This window comes from Megalobrama amblycephala, linkage group LG14 (assembly GCF_018812025.1).
Source record: "Megalobrama amblycephala isolate DHTTF-2021 linkage group LG14, ASM1881202v1, whole genome shotgun sequence".
NCBI lineage: Eukaryota > Metazoa > Chordata > Actinopteri > Cypriniformes > Xenocyprididae > Megalobrama > Megalobrama amblycephala.
Window position 1 is genome coordinate 43,785,701 of NC_063057.1, and position 20,401 is coordinate 43,806,101.

Here is a 20,401-nt window from a genome sequence, read left to right on the forward strand (position 1 = left end):
TTGGTTCAAGTCCGTGTGTAGCAGTTTCAATGCGCCTGGCTGGGTTGGTCCTTTCAGAGAGGGTTTCTCCGGCGGGGTTTTCAAAAGAGGTTTAAGCTTAAGTAACTTAGCCGAAGAGAGAGAGAGTCTAAGGAAGTGGTCCTCCCGAACTGCGCGCGTGGTTGGGAAGCGCGGTCACCTGAGGCGTCCGTGCACGAGGTGCTCGTGAGTCAGTCGGGAGACAAGGAGAAGAAGAAGAGCGCGAGTGAAGGTGTGTGTCGTTGTCTTTATGGAAACCCAAGCTAACACACCTTCTGAATTGTAGCGACCAATAGATGCGCAGCACTGTTTGGCGGGCAAAGTTGCTTTGTTTGGTCTCCTAGCTGAATTTGCATACTTGATGATTATCCGATCGGATTTCGGGATGGAGTACGTTCTTCACAGGATCATTAAACACATAGAAAAATGCATTTGTCCGTTTTGTGACATGTCTCAATGAATAGCTCAAGTCCGGAGCTTTAAAACGAGATCAAACTCGATAGGTCGGAAAGGCATAGGGAAGAAGTTATGGTTTACAGACAGAATTCCACTATTACCATGCACACTAGCACAAATACACTCCTTTAAACACTAGGAAACATGCATATGCTTCAAAATACAGGATGGGTATATGTTGGCATAATTTGTAGTTCACATATACAGTCAAAAATGTATGTTTGTGAGTTTCTGTATGTGTCTGTGTGTGTGTTTTTGTGTGTCCCTGTGTGTGTGGGTGTTGGAATGTGGATCTGGTCAGTCTCTGGGGGGGGTGCTCCTTTGAAGTCACGAAAGTCAGGAAGTTGGACTTTTCTGTTTAGCATCGCAGGCCCACAAACCTGCCGAAAGTCACAGCCGTCCGGCACCGATTTAGTGATTTATAAACAAAGTTCACCAGGTTAAAAGCGTTCTGAAAACTCCAAAGTTTATTGACTCTGAACGGATCCATCCAGGCGTTACAGAGTATATTTAAAAGTATGTGGAAAATGGGTTCAAATATACAAGTGGTAAGTAAATTATTATTTTTTTAAATACAGAGATAGTATATTAAAAGGACATTTTAGTTCAAATTCATGCTGTCTCAAAATAGCACAGTTGAGTACACTTAGATGTCCTTAAGATTGTCTTAAGAAGTACTGAAGAAGAGCTTTTAGTATATTAAGTACAAAAGTAGTGTGTGAAAATTGAGCACTTTAAGTACATTATAGAAGTGTGCTGAAATAAAGTGTATTTTAGTGCACTTTTTTTTTTTTTTTTTTCACCTGGGTTATGCAGGATAATAAGCAACTAGTTACAAGTGATAATTGTTCCCCATACTGAAGCGTTACCTTATTTTCTACCTGTCAGGGAGATTATTAAGGATAAGGGCCTGCAAGGCCAACTTGCTCTCCAGCAAGCTTTAAAAATTACAAATAAATGAGGAAAACCTTAAAAGAAAATAAACATATTTTCAATATTCCCAGTACAAACACAACTGTTTTATATAACACAATTGTTATATAAATAAAACAGTGCAAGCTATATTAATTACGTTTGCTAATCTCAATCTTGCTATTTGATTAAAGGGGTCTTATCATGAAAATCTGATTTTTCCCATGTTTAAGTGCTATAACCGGATCTCTGGTGCATCTACCAGCACAAAAAAAAGGACAAAGGACAACACAGTAACCCAGTAACTTTGTATTGGTGAACCTTTCTCTGCAAGCGTGAGACAAATCGAGCTGTTCTGATATCACTCCCCTTGTGATGTAGGAAGGGGATTTTATTATAATATTACCGCCCCCATTGTTTTCTCACGCGACGAGTAACACTGTTCCAGCAGCTGTCCCGCAGTTTAGCTACAACTCTGATCAAACACACTTGAATGTCTTCAGTATTACTAAAGCTATGTGAAGGAAGGTGAGTTGTGTCAGAGAAAAACTCTGCAGGACAGCAGCACTCAGGAACGACCGTCCTTGAGCTTGTGATATGTCTCAGCTATGTAAACATTATCACTGATCTGCAAATGTCTATAATAGCAAACATATGAGTCTCCATAAACTCCTGGCATCTGAGACACTAAGGACCCAGTGGTGTAATTTTATTTATGAAGGAAATGTGTCCAGATAAATTCATATAGTAGTTTGTGTAAGTCATTAACACTAGAATGCTTCACACAATCATCAGTAAAACACAGGATTTGCAAAGAAGTTGATTCTCAAAGATGGATCAATACCATCTGATCCAATTTCATATATATTTATTTTGTGATGTTTGCAAATTGTCTTCCTGAATGTGTTTAGTTAAATGTGGCTAAAGTTTACCATTGTTTCTTACTGTATTCACGGAGCAGCAGCTCATTTGCATTTAAATCAACCCACCCACAAAAACAGCTTGATTTTGCTCACACCCAAATCAGGGCAAATTTGAAAAGCTTTAATAAATGATTCTGTGGGGTATTTTGAGCTGAAACATCACAGGCACATTCTGGGGACGCCAGAGACTTGTATTACATCTTGTGAAATGGGGCATAATGGGTCACCTTTAATACTGCTGTAGGGTTTGTGTTCACTATATTAAATTCTTGAGAAAGATGTGATACAAAAAAAGCTTTACAAGCCTACAAGATTTAATTTGGTAATCATAAAATCTATTGATGACTCAAACTCATATTATGTGTGCATCATTATTCTGAATATAGATGTTTTGTACCGACCCAATGTTGTTACTGATTCTGACACAGCTACCTCCTTTTGAAACCTTTAGACAAAAATCAGGGATTGATATTTCTTTATACTGTCTCACTGCTCCTTTAACAAACGACAAAATAGGACCATCACAATGCTCTTTTCACACATAACTTTTGGAAATGTCAATCTTAGAACCACCTCTAGATATTTCAGAAATCCTCCGTATAATCTGTGTAACAGGATGACATGTTCGTCTGACCAATCTTTTTAACTGTCCTAAATAATTCTCAAATGGAAATCCAGAAATGTTGTCAAGTGGACCATGGCATTTCACATCATCAAATAAGTGGACCATACCATGCACATTATAGACCACATATTCCTTGCCTTAGAGCTTCACAAAGTGTTCCACAAAAGCCACTAGTAATGTGTTTGCATATTCACACATTACAGAACATAAAGTGGTAATAATTGAAGTTATCGTATACAGGAGTGTTTACAACATCATGAAGAACAAGTAATCCTGTGTAGAGTAAAAATCAGTCTAAGTTCTGTTGCCTTCCACCTGTTTTTTGTTCTTCTATAGTTTTCTTCTTCTTCTTCAATTGACCTTGGTTTACAAGCAAATTCTGATGGGCCGAATTCTTGATTCTGAGATAATTTGCCAACTTTCTGTGATGGCAAACGAGTCCATAGATCTAATAAACTGCATCTCACCAAGACAGACTAAATGCATATAATCATGAGGGAAACATGATACTGTTTATATCAATTTCAGTAAGTAGAGATCTAGTTCTGTGGTGTTCTTCATCACAAATACTTCTGAACATTTCCTTCGTTCTCAGGGCTGCATTGGTCTTGGGGAAAGTCATGTGCTTTTGTATGTAGACACCAGACTGTACACATTTATCACATGATGAATAACCAGTATGAGCCTTAACTCCCTTAACATATGCACAAATAAACTACAGAACTAATTTGTAGAAGTAGTTCCTTTCCTATATAACAGAATATAAAAAGTCTTTAATGTCGTGTTTGCGCCACTGCAGTAAAACAAACTAAAATCATAAGCGCGATAAGGCCTCCAAAATAAATTTTGCCTAGGGCCTTCACATGTCTAGAACCAGCCCTGCTGTGAATAAATGAGATATTCTCAAACTGTTTTATTGATATTTCTTTGCACTTTTCCCCATTGTTGCGGTTAGCAAACAGCGTTGCAATACCACGAGCGCCCCCTTCTGGACTGGAGTGTGGATTGCCTGTGACTGATTGTATGGTCATCTAAACTGAACTGAACCATGACGTCCGTACCGTACGGTTTGGGACAAATACATGTACCACACCATACAGTGGTCAAGTGCATCAAAAAAGTTGTCCTAAGAAGAAGAATAAAAAAATGAAAAAAAAAAAAAAAAAATGCAAGAAAAAAATACATACACCGCAAAAGCCAAATGTTAAATTAACAGTGATGCAGTTTTGACGTTAATGAGATAATAACTCATCATCACCACTGCATAAGTGGGAATTATGAATTTTCTGAAACAATGGAGCATTTTGCCTTTTGTAACACTTAAAAAGAAAGAGATTCTTGAGATTTGGGGAACTCGGGTACACCTGTGCTGTTTTCCACAGTAGCTGCTTTGAAACAATAAAGACTTGAATGGACTGCAAAATTGCAGATCTGGTGCATATCCATATCTCAATACTCCATTATCATTACTGTCATTTGTTGAGTTATTAAGAGGACAGCAAGTTTGAACGTCTGTGAACAGTATACTATTTTACTTTAATTTTAAAAGTATATCAAGGCCTAAAGTCTGTCTACATTTAGCTTTACACAAATGTTTGTATGTGTATTTTTAAGGTTTTATTTACCTTGAAATGTGATTCTCTGCTCACCAAGACCAGCTAATGAAAGCTCACACTTTTGCTGCTTTGTTGGGACCATTTCAGACAAATGATCACTCAAACGGAAAAATCTGTGAGTGTAGCTGGTCTGAATATTGCTCTTCTGGGCTCGAGATACTGAGGGTCTGAATGAATTTGATGTTCTGCATACAGCATGGTGACTTCTGCTGTTGGGGGGGATTGTAATTTGTAACCATCATAATGATCATGATATTATAATCTTTTATGATATTATGAATTTGCAAAATGTAATTATTTAAGAGGGATTTTATTTCAGACTTCACAGGATTCAGTATTTATACACAGTGTCAATATCACTGAATCAATGTAAGATTAGACAAAGACTTCCTACATTATTGTTGACAACAACACACTGATTTGGTTTGACACTGGTTTGAGGAGTTCATTAGTGTATTAGTTATTTCTTGCGTTGAGGTCGTCTGTCCATCAAACACTGAGCAGCAGCAGCTCTATGACATCACAGAGATCAACTGCTGTACCGGATAAATCAGAGCTGTGAAGAAAGTCCTGAGTGTGTCTGCTGTTTTCAGTGGCTCTCTGATGTTTCAAAATATGGCTCTCAGTACTGTGAAGAACGATGCTCTATCAAGAGCAGAGTCTCACGTCGAGTCGTATGAGAACTCTCAAAGAGCTTTACTGCGCCAGAGGCTCTCAGCCGCCACCCAAGACTGCTTCAAGCTTGGGGCGAACGCCCTGGACCGAGTGTCCCTGTAAGACCACGGGACCTGGACAGTGAGAGGAGACTCAAGAGGAAGCGTCCCAGAAGCCCTAGTGGTGGACACCAGAAAGCAGCTGACCTCAAGACAGAGAAGCAGAACTTTTCTCTTCGTTCTGCTGTAAATGAGTGTCAGGCACTGCTGGAGGGAAAAGAGCACAGAATCAAGAAAACGTCCTGTAAGGAAGAAACCTGAATGCTCTGTGGACGATTCTGCTTCTGAGGGTCCATCCAGGAATAAGTTTAAACATGACTTTGGGTCAACATTAATCAAGCCTCAGTACTGTGGTGGACACCAGAGCGGCCCGCAGATTCCTCCGGTGACTTCCTCATCTCACAACACTAGGGTATGAGCAGTCACTGGATTGTTTGTCAATGTATTGAATTTCTTCTAATACATAAAATACAGGAACACCGTCTTTGTGTTCAATTAGTTTGGACCATTCATCTTTAAAAACAAAGAGAGTTGATTGTATCTGAGATAAAGTCACATCTAAACACAATTAATAATATACAATCTTTCAGGTGTCATCGTTCACCCCCTTCAGACGAGATGAGCCCATCAAGACAGTGAATCATCCTGTGATGGGACACTATGGATTCACTCCTTCTCTGGAGGATTCATCCAAGAAGAGGTTCAACAGAGAAGGCATTGATCAAGTGTCGACTCTCGTCCCCCTCTGGCAGCAACAAACCATCGAGGACATGAAGAGGAGCGCTCAAAGAGAACGTCAAGAGGCTGCTCGTGTCACTCATATGGGACTGGACTGCAACATCCTGGCCCACAGAGCAGACAGCCGAGTCCTTCAAATGTACAAGGAACTTGACAGATTGTGGCGCTTCTAGCTCCTCTGGCTTTCTCTGAAAATGTAAACATAAAATAAATGACATAAAAAAAAATGACATATACACATCAGAAACCAAATGTTAAATTAACAGTGATTAATTAATCTGAATTATTATAAGTGATTATAACTTTATAATCCAGTTTTAAAGTAACACTGCTGCAGTGTTGAAGTTAATGATAACTCATAATCTCGACTGCAGAAGTGGGAATTATGCTTTTTTTTAAACAATGGAGCATTTTGTCTTTTGTAACACTTGAAAAGAAAGCATGTGCTTTAATTATTGCTGCTTGTTTAGGCAAACACATCTGAAGAACTGGCCAAAGTGCATCATGTGACCTGCCAGAGATCCTCCAGCTTTCTCTTGCAGTAAATGTCACTGGTGCCTCTTTCCTCAAACTTGAACAGGTAGGGAATAAGGATTTTATATAATAGGGATATTAATTGCTATAATCAAAGAACTATACTGATACTGTCCCTGAAGTCAAACTGAAACAAAGACTCCTCTTTTTCTGACCTCAGATCTTCTGAGCAAAGCAACCGAAAATGATCCACTATGACACCTTTCGGAGTCATGTCCGGAGGTACATAGAGCCTGAAATTGTACATATCTGGAAGACAGCACAAGATGGGATGTGGCAGCAGCTCAGTAGAACTAGAACTACTAGTAGCAACAGCAGAACATTGTGACTTGGAATAATGTGTCTGCCTTTTCTTGAGTTTGTTCTGTGAATATTTACAATTAAAGACTATTTAGTATCTTCATCTTTGTGTTTTGGACTTCCATGAGTGTGACAGGTATATCACACATGGGCTTCATAAAGCGGGACTAATAATGGGTCTTATGCATGTTGACCAGTTGGGCCTCACATTATACCATAAATGGTCTTATTATTGGGAGAAACAAGGGTCTGTGGCTCTACCATTGGAGAAAGCGTAACAGCCAACTTGGATCCTTGATAACCAATCACATTACAGCCTTGACGTCATTGAGTTGTGCAACAGTCTAATCATGGTTTGCGGATACCATAGAAATTAATAAGAAGTGCCATCAATTGTCTGTGACTTCACTTATAAAACAGCATTTTTCGTCATTAACTCTAAAAATAGATAAGTCCAAAATTAATGTTTAAGAGCAAATATGTTGAAGATTAGCCGATGGGGTGTCGATTTATTATATGAGCCGTATTCCCACAAAAAGTTTATTCAGCGTAGTAAAGCCTCTCATCCATCGACATCCATTAAAAAATGGCCTGTGGTCTCCTATCCTGTGTACCACAGCGTTAACAGGCTTTTTGTTTTCTAACCTTGCAGGCTTGCCTTCAAGTGGCTTTGACTAGACACTTCCTGGCAGGTGTGTAGAGGCAAGTTGGAGCTAAACTTTGCAGGACAGTGGCCTTCCAGTAGCAGGTTTGGACTTATACTGAAGAGAGCACTCCAAACTCAAAGCTAATTACAGGTCATAAGGTTGTAAAATTTGATGATGTTATGCACTACTACTGCATAGCGTTAATTCATACAATTGATGGAGACTGTTGCAAAACAGTCAGAATCAGGAAACTGAGGTTGGTGACTGTACTACAAAACAAATCTACACAAATAAACTAAAATATGAAAACTAAAAGACTTTCAAATCACATGAGCCAATATTTTATTCACAATAGAACATAAATAACATGTTAACTGTTAATGTTTAAACTGAGAATTTTTACAATTTTATGCACAAAATTAGCTAATTTCAAATTTGATGCCTGCTACAGATCTCATGTTTACCATGGTGTAACATGTCCTCTTGTTTTCAAAATAGTGTGAAGACGTCTAGGCATCGAGGTTATGAGTTTCTGGAGTTTTGTTGTTGGAATTTGGTCCCAATAAAGATCTTCGGCCTTGTCCCTTACGCACAGAGATTTCTCCAGTTTCTCTGAAACTTTTGATGATGTTATGCACTATAGATGATGAGATTTGCAAAGCCTGACATTGAGAAAAATTGTTTTTAAAGTATTCCACGATCTTTTTACGCACACTTTCACAGATTGACGTTGTTGTGGTTTCGTTTCATTACTTTGATTTTTGAGAGACTAATCTATTGAAATGATTTGGAAGTAGTGTTAATTTTGTCAGCTATTTTTAAATTAAGTCTTAAGGCCCGTTCACACCAAGAACGATACTATTAAGATACTAATAAGACTATAATAAATATAGTCCTAAAAATCATTATAAATATGAAAGAATAGTACTGTCCACACCGCAGCTATAACGATAACAATATAGAAAAAATCTATATCATTGGGATCACTTTCAGAATGATTTTTTTTTTTTTTTTTTTCAGCTGTTGAATGATAAAACACTGACAGCCAATCAGAATCCATTCTAATTTAAGGGCTTGCACATTTAAAATGAAGTCAATCGCTGAGATCGAGAAAAAGCCACCACTTTTTGACAAGTCAACCCCCCTTTTCAAGGATACTTTTAAGAAAATGGATATATGGAAAACAATCAGTCATACCCCTGGAATAAATGGTGAGAAGTATTACAGGAGATTGTATGGAACAGGGCCCAGTTTATGGCCGTGTCCCTCTCTGTCCGTAACAGTGGACAAAGATTTGCTACATTTTGATTGGTCTTGGTGGACACAACACAAACCAAATATCCAATGCCATCAGATAAAGATGCAAGGACAACATCCAGACACCTCTTAAGTCGGGCACACATTTAACAACTAGCTAAAAACATTCTAAGACTGCTCAACACACAGCGATTGTTTCCTGCAACTGACTACTTACACATGGAATTTGAACACCGACTGTAATCGCAGACTGAATGCAACTGGCTCTGACTGGACGCGTATGAGCGCGATCAAATTATCAAATTGATAAGTATCAATTTACATTCATAATCGGCCTTACAATCGTTAAGTGTGTGTGCGGCTTTAGAGAGCAAGAAGAAGACCTCTGGTACTAAGCCCAGGAAGGACAGAACTTCTCATTAGTCCACGTGCAGTTTCTGCCCTTCACCCACCTAATCCGTAGCAATGCAAATCCACCTGTTTCCATGAGTTTTGGATAGACTCATTCTAGTTGGCTTTTGAATGTCTCCATGTCATTTTCATGTCCTAAAGTAAATGACTGACAAAATATTCTTTATTAAAAAGACATACACGTTTAACCTTGTTTAAAAAAAAAGACCAGATTGTCCGATTTCTTCGCTTATTCTCTTCCAGGCAAGGTCCTTTTTATTCCTGTCTCGATAAAAATATAATGACACATCATAGAGATCAGGGTGGCCACACACACAGCGACATCTTTGTTCTGGTCTCCACCACTGATCACATCATAAACACGTTACTACCAAAGCAGAGTCCCTGATTGGTTAACGCGCCGCGAATTTACGGCAAAGTTAAGATTTTTCAACTCGGGCGCTTGGGCGTCAGACGCTCAATTCGTGTGTCAGCCACGTGAACGCTCAATTCGCGATGCGCCATTCGTGCGTCAACGGCCGATTCGCGCCGCAGGACACCTAGACACGCGTTTACATTGACTTAACATGTAAATCAGACGCCCCAGACGCGTTCGGTGTGACCACAGCATAAGAAAAGGCCGACTCTAAGACAACACCAAGCTGGACTAAACAAAAACCAGCACCCGACAGGTCATAAGGGACTGGAGCTCAAGGGAGCGGAGGTTCAAATCCGCTCAAACCGCATTGCCGCAACCTAAAGGAAGGGGCTGAAACAGAGGCCAGAGGGCCTACACAAAAGCACTAAACTGAAAACTCAACCTGGACAGGAGGCTTCAGAAGTAAAAGGCAGCTAAATGATAAAATAGCTTGCCATACTATAATTCCGTTCTAAGAAAACACTCGCTAGAAACTTCAAAAACTCTGAAAGAGAGGAAGCAAATAGCAAAGATGTAAAAAAACAGCCTCCCTTGCCTCCCTAAACTTCCCGACCACCGCCTTGACGGAAGTCCCGAAAAGTTCAAGTGGCAAAAAATGAATTTATCGGTGACTTAAACCTGAATTCAGTTTACCTAACTGAATAATTAAATGGCTAAATTACTGAAATTAAACTATCATTTAGGAATATTGTTATGAATTGAACAGATTTTTTAAAACAGGCCACAAAGTCTCAAAGTCTATATTTTTTAAACTCTTAATTTATACCTCTAAAAGGGAGATGTGTCCCCTAAGATACAAACATTTAGAGGCAAATTAAGAAAAATGTACAAAGTTCATAAAAAAAAAAGAGGCTCAGCATGAACATGTTAAGCTAACACTTAACAACAACTTTTTAAGTTATAACTTAATTCCAAATGTTTCAAATGTGAAATATATCAACATTTACCTGAGGGTGAATAGTTTTCCCGCTACAGGAAGCCATTTTGTTTTTAAGTGCTGCCTGTCAGCTAAACACAAAGTATAAAGAAAGTCATCAGATCTAAGTATTCACAACAAATACCCTTTCAACTAGATACCAAATAATAAGACTCACACTTTCTGTCTCTCCCCACAGCCTCTCAAACGTTTGTACATATCTTAATTTATACATTAAATAAACTACCATGTATGAAAATGAAATGAGTATGAAATAAACAACTGACGTCCCGCATAATTTGTGGGTAGCCTACTGCGCAGTGGCAGTGCCAGTGACCTGTTCATCTTGAAAAGTAACACCTTTGCGTTGACAGTTAACCAGTTTACACGCGCCTGCAGAAATATACATTTGATTACATTTTGGAGAACAGACGGAAGAAGATCTGTCAATGTGTCTTTGATCATTGTTTGTGTTCAGATGTTCAGCGGTTATGAGCGCGAGCACATGTAAAGAGTTTGCTCTCTTTCTTCTTTCAAATGTAGCTGTATAGGTTATTATTATACAAAGCAAAAGACATGCAATGATATTCGGTCTACAGATACCAGAAATAATGCTTGTCTCTTCTGTGTTTGTTGCAAAGACATCTAATTATGATTATAATAATAATTTAAATATATATCAAAATAATAACATGCTATAAATATATATATATATATATATATATATATATATATATATATATATATAATTACAAAGTAATTAGTAACTAGCTAAGTGAGTAGTTTTTTCATTGGATACTTTTTTACTCTTACTCAAGATTATTACTTTCACTTTTACTTTGAGTAAATATTTAAAGTACTTGTACTTTTACTTGAGTACAGTTTTTGGATACTCTACCCACCTCTGTCTGTATATACAAAATCAACAGTATTTTGAGTCTCTTCAGCACTGGTAAGAAAAAAAAACAAGGTGGGGGGATATTATCGATTTTTATCTTTACAGGATATCACATGTTCATGACCACATTTGCAAAAGCAGAACACTTTCAGAGCAGTGTGTTTCACTTGAAGTAACAACAACTAATATTCTCACGTTTAACTCCAGCAGACTGAATGTCATCTTATGGCAATATGAACATTCCCTCCTTTACACATGGGATGGACAGAGAAGATGAAGAAGAGATGAATATCTATGCTAATGTTGATCCTATAAACAGTTTTGGTGTCAGGACAGAAACAGAAAACTCCAAGAGACACCAAACTCCTCAACACACAGGTACTGAGACTCATTCATTATATCACACACATTTGAGTCATATGAGTAATTGTCTTCATATCTGTCATCTCCAGAAATAGCTTGTGTGAAGATCAGAAGCTCCAGAGCAGCTGCAGTGTGTTTGGTGCTGCTGTGTGTTCTTCTGCTGACTGCAGTCATAGTGCTGGGTGTATACATCCATACAAAGAGCACCAACTACACAGAAGAGGGAGCTCAGCTACTAACCAAAAATACCAACCTTACTGAGGAGAGAGGCCAACTACTAACCAATATCACCAACCTCACAGAAGAGAGAGACCAGCTACTAAAGCTACTAACCAAAAATACCAACCTTACTGAGGAGAGAGGCCAACTACTAACCAATATCACCAACCTCACAGAAGAGAGAGACCAGCTACTAAAGCTACTAACCAAAAATACCAACCTTACTGAGGAGAGAGGCCAACTACTAACCAATATCACCAACCTCACAGAAGAGAGAGACCAGCTACTAAAGCTACTAACCAAAAATACCAACCTTACTGAGGAGAGAGGCCAACTACTAACCAATATCACCAACCTCACAGAAGAGAGAGACCAGCTACTAAAGCTACTAACCAAAAATACCAACCTTACTGAGGAGAGAGGCCAACTACTAACCAATATCACCAACCTTACTGAGGAGAGAGGCCAACTACTAACCAATATCACCAACCTCACAGAAGAGAGAGACCAGCTACTAACTAAGACCATCCAATTGACTAAAGAGAGAGATGTATTATCATTAAATAAATGTGATCTGATTAAACAAAGAGACCAGTTAAAACAAGAGAAAAATGAACAGTCTAAAAGTCTTTGTGAAAAGGGTAATCATGAAGTATATTAAAACTAAAATGATTTACGTTACTAATTATTTAGGTGAAACCGGTTTAAATAAGTTTGGTAGATCAGTCTGATGGGAATAGAGTGCTAATAGTTGTACTGGTTGTGTTTACAGTTGGATGGACGTGCTATGAATCCATTTATTACTATGTTTCTTCTGAGGTGAAGAACTGGACTGAGAGCAGAAGATACTGTACAGACAGAGGAGCAGATCTGATCATCATAAACAACAAAGCGGAACAAGTGAGTGAAACTAATTTTGTAACTGGATGAGTCTATAGGAAGATCATTGATAATTTTTTTTCAGACATACAGAAAATAGGGGCTTTCGCACCAGAGGAACATTTTCATAGTGCCTATAACTATTGTTGGAAGCAGTGGTGGACAGTAACAAAGTATTTTTACTTCGTTACTGTACTTAAGTAAATTTTTCAAGTATCTGTACTTTACTCTAGTATTTTTATATTGAGCAACTTTTACTTCACTAAATTCCAAAGCATAAGATCGTACTTTTTACTCCACTACATTTCATACAACATATCGTTACTCATTATTTTAAAATGTAGAAATTGTCACATGCTCAGAGATGCAAAAGCAGTGTCTGATTCATGCAAAAACTGATTCTTTTCAATCATCCTGTTAAATCGGTTCACAAATCACATCAACAATTCATTCGTGAATTGGACTGATCGTATTGCAGCTGTTCTCAAGTCAACAAATCACTGATTCAATGATCCGTTCGGAGTGACTCTCCAGTGAATGAATTTCACTGTCTGACTGAAAATTAGCCAAGAACTGGATCCTCTGAGTGCGCATGACTGATGGCGAAAAGTAAGTCAGCCTATTATTGTTGAATCTTCGGATGAATTATTGTAACTGAAAATCATATTTAGGTCAGTTGTTTTTGAAGTAAATCTGCTGTAAAGGGCGATCTGTTTAAGCCCACAGAAATGATTTAATGCGACACGTCCACATCAATGTGTCTACAGATCGTGATCTAGATTCAAGCAGATCAAATTACATTTGAAAACTTGCCACTTCAAATAACGGTTGTATCGATTACATTGTTACGACACTATGGAGTTTCTTTTGTGTCTTTTTTATTCAAACAAACATATTGTGTTTGAGAGTAAAACTAATTATTTTGTAATTAAAAAAATATATATATTGCAAAAAAAGTCTTCTTAAGGCTCAAAAATAAAGAAGTTGATAACAGAATTATTTGCAGTGCGTGTAAATCTTTGAAAACCTTTATTTTTCCTTGTGCACTTCGAGAACTTTTCATCCCAAACCCACACATTTTGCTCTCTTTTCTGCTGTCTTTTTTGCGGGTCAAAATATTTTGCTTGCGAGGTGAATAGGTTTGCAAGCTGAAAAGTTTTGCAAGTTGAAAAGTTTTGCGAATTGAAAAGTTTTGTTTGCACGTGAAGCTGTAGCTCAGTGGGCGGTCTCTACCAACCAGGATGAAAGGCATTTTTCTATTGGTCACCCTCGATTGAAGTGACAAGTTGGCCACGCCCACTACGGTTTCCAGCCTCTGCTGCTGCCACCGAGAAGATAAGAGAAGCGAGAATGGCGAGCAACAGGTCGTTTACTGGGTAAGATAACTAATATCATAAACGCAGTGACAAGTGAACTGAATGATTCTCTCTTCTTATGCTGCCGTTGACTAGATTTTATTAACGTTAGCCAACACTAGCAGCCAGAGCCACCATTAGTAACGTTTGCCGTGTGGTCGATGTCCAGTGTTGCTAGCTGAGCTGACATTCATAATCACATTTGGATTTTCTCAGCGTAAAGGTTGACATAATGTGGTGTAATACTACAAAAAAAAATTATAATCATAACCTTTATCTCCATACCAAAATCCCAGATGGCCAGACAGTGATTCATCTTTTATAAATCGTTAAAATATTAATGTCTGTGACGCTGTGACCATGGAGACTGTTGTATAGACTGTAAGTATTTTAAACGTGTAACTTTAAAATGATAAATGTTTATTATGAATAAATAGCGCTCATAAATGGCCGCGGAGATGGCATTCTCAAGTCAAACTAGCCGGGCTTGGACCCAGAAACGGCGTTCCTTACGTCACGAGTTAACAAGCGGATATTTTTACCCCAGAACCCAGGCCCAACTCTACGAACATCGAAAATAGTGCCTCTCAACCTTTACGCTGAGAAAATCCAAATGTGATTATGAATGTCAGCTCAGCTAGCAACACTGGACATCGACCACACGGCAAACGTTACTAATGGTGGCTCTGGCTGCTAGTGTTGGCTAACGTTAATAAAATCTAGTCAACGGCAGCATAAGAAGAGAGAATCATTCAGTTCACTTGTCACTGCGTTTATGATATTAGTTATCTTACCCAGTAAACGACCTGTTGCTCGCCATTCTCGCTTCTCTTATCTTCTCGGTGGCAGCAGCAGAGGCTGGAAACCGTAGTGGGCGTGGCCAACTTGTCACTTCAATCGAGGGTGACCAATAGAAAAATGCCTTTCATCCTGGTTGGTAGAGACCGCCCACTGAGCTACAGCTTCACGTGCAAACAAAACTTTTCAATTCGCAAAACTTTTCAACTTGCAAAACTTTTCAGCTTGCAAACCTATTCACCTCGCAAGCAAAATATTTTGACCCGCAAAAAAGACAGCAGAAAATAGAGCAAAATGTGTGGGTTTGGGATGAAAAGTTCTCGAAGTGCACAAGGAAAAATAAAGGTTTTCAAAGATTTACACGCACTGCAAATAATTCTGTTATCAACTTATTTATTTTTGAGCCTTAAGAAGACTTTTTTTGCAATATATATATTTTTTAATTACAAAATAATTAGTTTTACTCTCAAACACAATATGTTTGTTTGAGTAAAAAAGACACAAAAGAAACTCCATACGACACTAGGAGGTGACAAGTGACTTAAAATGTATTTGACATTGAATGATTCATTCAAAAAATTTGTTCAAAAACATTGATTCATCCAGTAATGAAACAAGTGAGTCATTAAATCACAATTAATTAAATATTTTTAAATAGGCTGCAGCAATTAATAATTTGTCCTCTAGTAAATAATTATAAGGAATTTTGTTTAGTTCTCTATTCAGAATCATGATTTCTACTTGAAAGAAACAAATTTTATCCAGAAACTCATTTTATCCAGAATCGTGCAGTTTTTTAAAATGTTATTTAGCCCTGTATGTTTAGTCTGTTTCTATATTGTTTGTCAACACACATTACATATTATGTATCTGCATCCACTAATATTCCATCCATACTGACTAGTGCTGGCTGTTTGACAATTCATAATCATTCATAATTATATTGAGCAATAGGATTATATAAAATATATAATATAAAATTAAATTAAATTTAAAATGGCCTATGTAAAATTACAAAAACATTCATCACTCAGTACAAAAAATCAAGTACTTTTGTCCTTTCACTCAAGTAAAATTGAAAAGGAGCACTAAATTCTTTCACTTGAGTAATATTTTATTATACATATCTGTACTTTTACTCAAGTTCTTTATTTGTGTACTTCGTCCACCACTGGTTGGAAGTACCCACTTTTTTTGCAAATTTGCACCACAGAAACTGGGAACAATTTTAGTTATAGAAAAGTCTTTTGGGGCGACTCCTACTTCAGACTCCTACCTCAGAGTAGGGTCTAACAGCACAATAGGAACTCCTAGTGACGTAAGTGTTCATTGGCCAAACGCATGCGAAACACAGAATCCATTTTTAAAAAGCTGTAAACACAGTTTATAGCCTATGTATTTACTTCACAAACATGGAAAACAGTGATAGAAGGTACCAAGCAAAACATGATTATGCATTTTTGTTCAGCTAACAGCATTGGGCATCAACCACACGACCAACACTATAATAGATTTTCATATATTGTTTGCTTTCATTGTTTAGCAGTTTTATCTTACAACATATTATACAGGACAGTTAAACAGATCGTAAATAATGAAGATGGAGAATGGGAGCGCTGTGTACTCAGGCGCTGGCAATCTAAGTGCCATCAAAATAAAAGTCCTGCACAACAACCAGAGTGACAAGACATAAAAGATGTTTTACGTCACTTCAGAGTTCCTACTGGCGGTGTGGATGCAATCAGGAAAATGTCACTAGGAGGAAATTTAGTTCTTGGGGGACCACCCTGCTGGCTAGTCCTTATAACAGAGTTCCTGGTGTGAAAGGCTCTAATGCGTTGTTGTTTAATCTTCTCAGGACTTTGTTAAAAGAATATCTGGTGGTGCTGCAGTCTGGATTGGTCTGACTGACAGTGATGTGGAGGGCACATGGAAATGGGTTGATGGCAGCAGACTGACCTCTGGGTGAGAAAACACTGAATTGAACTATTATTATTTAATAAATGATTCTCACAGACAGTATCATACCACAGCACTAAACATCTAATGCTGACATGTTGATGCAGGTTCTGGGATCCTCGAGAGCCCAATGGAGATAGACGAGAAAACTGTGTTCTAAATTATTCACCAGGATGGGCTGATTACCCATGTGATGATACTCATTATTGGATCTGTATGGGCATTTTAAAATAAATCATGAACTGCAGGTTTATGTAATGAAAATGAGAGAGAAATAGAAAGCAAGGAATTATTTAGAAGACATGCTCAGAATGAAGCAACTGCTGCCAGTTTTCTGTTTGTATTGTACTTTTTAAAATTAAAGGCAGGGTAGGTAAAAAAATGTATAAAAAACTTTTTTTCAAAATTTGTTTAAACTTTATTTATATATCAATACATAATTAAAATGTAAGTACTCTGAAAAAGAAAGTATAAAAATCGAGTGTCTGTAGACCTCTCACGACTGTTTTAAAGACAGCTCATTATTTCCATTCACTCCACCCCCTCCCTTCTGGGCTCCTTCCAAAGCCACGCCCCCAAAACGCATGAACGTGCGACTCCGACCACTGAGCTGGAAGACGCATTATTTACCTGAGACGAGCGGAGAGGAAGGAGCACAGTGCATGTAGTGACATCATGTCAGAATCACATGTAATAAAAATAACTTTATAATTATGAAGATAAACAAACAAGATGTATTTTAGTACTCACTATCAAGCTAGCATATTGATATTGGTAAAGTTTAAAATATATATTTTTTGATTCGCTAACGAGCTAGTTATCTATAAGGCAAAGCTAAAAACAGGTTGCATGATACACGTTTTTCCATTACCATCATTTACACTGTGATGAAGATGAATTTCGTGTAAGATTCATAACATATACGTTGTTCTACAGATCAACAGAGTAACATACACTCAAATATCAACTCACAACTGCATTGCAGACACAAAATAATAACACACACATACAACAAAGTGTGTACGACACACACAGATACAAGATAAAGACATCAGTAAATAGGTAGAGAATATAAAAACAAAACAAAGGCGAAAAAAACGTGTAGGTAAACTTACAGGTGAACATGGTAAAAGAGTTAGACAGAGGGTAAAATTATGCACAATTCAACACTATAGCTATCATTATTTATCGTCTCTACTACGGCTCGCTAAGTAATGTTATGTTAGCTATATTACGCAGCTACGTGTGCTAATGACACATGCTTCATGAAAAAATAAACAAAAAAATATGTATGATCAAAATACAAAAAGAAAGATTTACCTGTCCAGCAGAAATAAAGCCATCAAGGAGTCACTTTTCAGCCCCTTGAGTTCCCTCAGTTCTCGCCATCGCTGGAAAGCCACGCCGATATTAACTCGCGTTTTATTTCTTTGTTTATCCAAAGACTTTTTGTTCATTGCCTTTTCTTGTACTGTTACTGTCTTCCTTTTTATGCCTGGTTTGCCTTCACTAACTGCATAGGCCGGTACTGTGAATTTAGCTTGCTGTTTCTCTGCCATTGTTTTGGTATTCCTAGGATCCATGCCTCTTGGATTCCCCAAATCAAACGTGCGCGCGCAAGTGGGCAGGTCATGTGTGGCAAAAGGGTGGTTGCCATGGTTGCGAGAGAGTGACAGCCGCCTAAGCCAATCCTATGTTTCGTCCCGGATGGAAATAATGAGCTGTGTTTAATACAGATTAAACGGTCTAGAGTCACTCGATTTTTATACTCTTTTTATCAGAGTTCTTACATTTTAATTATGCATGTATATATATAGAAATTTTAAACAAATTTGGAACAAAATTTCTTACCTACCCTGCCTTTAAATCAGATCAACTTTTTTCCATAGTTATATGAAAGCCACATTAGAACTATTTCAAAACTCTGCACTGCCTCTATTTTTTTTTTTTTTTACTTTTTCAAATGGCTTTTTTAGATTTTTCAAATGGCTTTTATTCATTTTACTTGTAATCTGAAAATATAAAATATGAAAAAAACATTTAAAGCTATGATGATTTTTTTGTGATATAAAATAAACCTTTTCAATATGTTTTATGCAAATATTATTTGTTTATCATTTTAAACTAATTAGGACTGTCCGTCACACTTCCATCAATTCCCCCACCAACAACTATTCTAAAAAAACTAAGATTAAATTTGAGAAGAAAAAACACACATGCTTTTTAAACTAGCTACTCGATTAGCCTTAAAGGGGTGGTTCATTGCGATTTCACATTTTTAACTTTAGTTAGTGTGTAATGTTGCAGCTTGAGCATAAACAGTTTCTGCAAAGTTACAGCGCTGAAAGTTCAATTCAAACAGAGATATTGTCTTTTAAAGTTATGTCAGTTTAATGCCTACAAAAACGTCCGGTTTGGACTACAACAAGCTTCTTCCCGGGCTGGTGACATCATAAACCCTGCAATTAACATAAACACTGCCCACGGGAACACGCAACAAAGTGGGTGAGGCCATGTTGCGTGCATACAAGTCTTCTTCCTAGTGATGCTGGACTTCGGGAACACTGTTTAAAAATTATTTATTTCTGTTCCTAACAATTAATGCTAATTTTGCTGTCTGTGCGACACATTTTACGGAAGACAGTTTCCAGAATCTACACGAGTTCAATGCTGGATTTGCACCAAGGCTACTTTATGGGCCCCAACCTGTAAGTATGTGTTATTTTTTTTATAAAGTTATATAGTTTCTCAGACGTAAACAAAGACCAACGCGGTTTGGCTTCGCTAGTCAGTTATATGAATTCTATTTCATACTTCTCCAACAAACGCCAGCAAACTTCTATGTAATCACACCTTCGAACTTCTGTTGGTGTTTGTTGGTGTTTCTGTTTTCAGTGTACAACATTGTTTCATTATGGCTTTTATGTTGTGTTTACCCACTTGCTCGTTTATGCTATGAATTAAACGATACCTTTACAAAAATGCTACTACTCAGTCATGTATTCAGCTACAGTAAAGCTTTAATCAGAACACTATGGGGCAGCATTGATGCCATTATTTACATTTCCACTGAAGCAAAGACTGGACTTTGATCGAAGCACATGCGAAGTTTGCCCGTAATGGTAAGGGACATGGCATTTCCGGACAACGTGAATCGTGACAATGTGTTTCGGACAGCGAATCACAAAACACAGGGCCAGCTAACCAATATCAGTCCATTGCATATTTCCCCACACTAGTGTTGTCATGATACTACTTTGATACGATACCTTGAAAATGATCAATTTTAAAAAGTAGACAAAGTATATTTTCTTATTTTTTTTTTTTTTTAAAGAAGTATACTAATAGCACACTTGAACACATTTTTTGTAAGGGTAGTGTTTTGTCATGAGAAACAAGGAGTAATTGAGAATAATTGTGTAAAGGGGGAAATCAGATCAATCATG

At 37.6% G+C, this 20,401-nt stretch overlaps 1 protein-coding gene across 1 annotated transcript; it reads left to right on the forward strand.

Moving 5' to 3' along the window:
• Window positions 1–11,469: 11,469 nt before the first annotated feature.
• Window positions 11,470–17,320, forward strand: LOC125246480 (CD209 antigen-like protein B). Its single transcript, XM_048157463.1, has 5 exons — window positions 11,470–11,760; window positions 11,835–12,605; window positions 12,737–12,864; window positions 16,855–16,961; window positions 17,063–17,320. The coding sequence occupies exons 1-5, from the start codon at window positions 11,598–11,600 to the stop codon at window positions 17,187–17,189; spliced, it is 1,296 nt and encodes a 431-aa protein (XP_048013420.1). The 5' UTR covers window positions 11,470–11,597; the 3' UTR covers window positions 17,190–17,320.
• Window positions 17,321–20,401: the final 3,081 nt, after the last annotated feature.

Excerpts from the sequence above, each read along its gene's own strand:
- LOC125246480 (XM_048157463.1), top strand. The coding sequence starts at position 11,598 with ATGTCATCTTATGGCAATATGAACATTCCCTCCTTTACACATGGGATG. Across the intron at positions 12,606-12,736 it reads TAAAAGTCTTTGTGAAAAGG|TTGGATGGACGTGCTATGAA; the intron begins GTAATCATGAAG and ends TTGTGTTTACAG. Across the intron at positions 16,962-17,062 it reads GGCAGCAGACTGACCTCTGG|GTTCTGGGATCCTCGAGAGC; the intron begins GTGAGAAAACAC and ends ATGTTGATGCAG.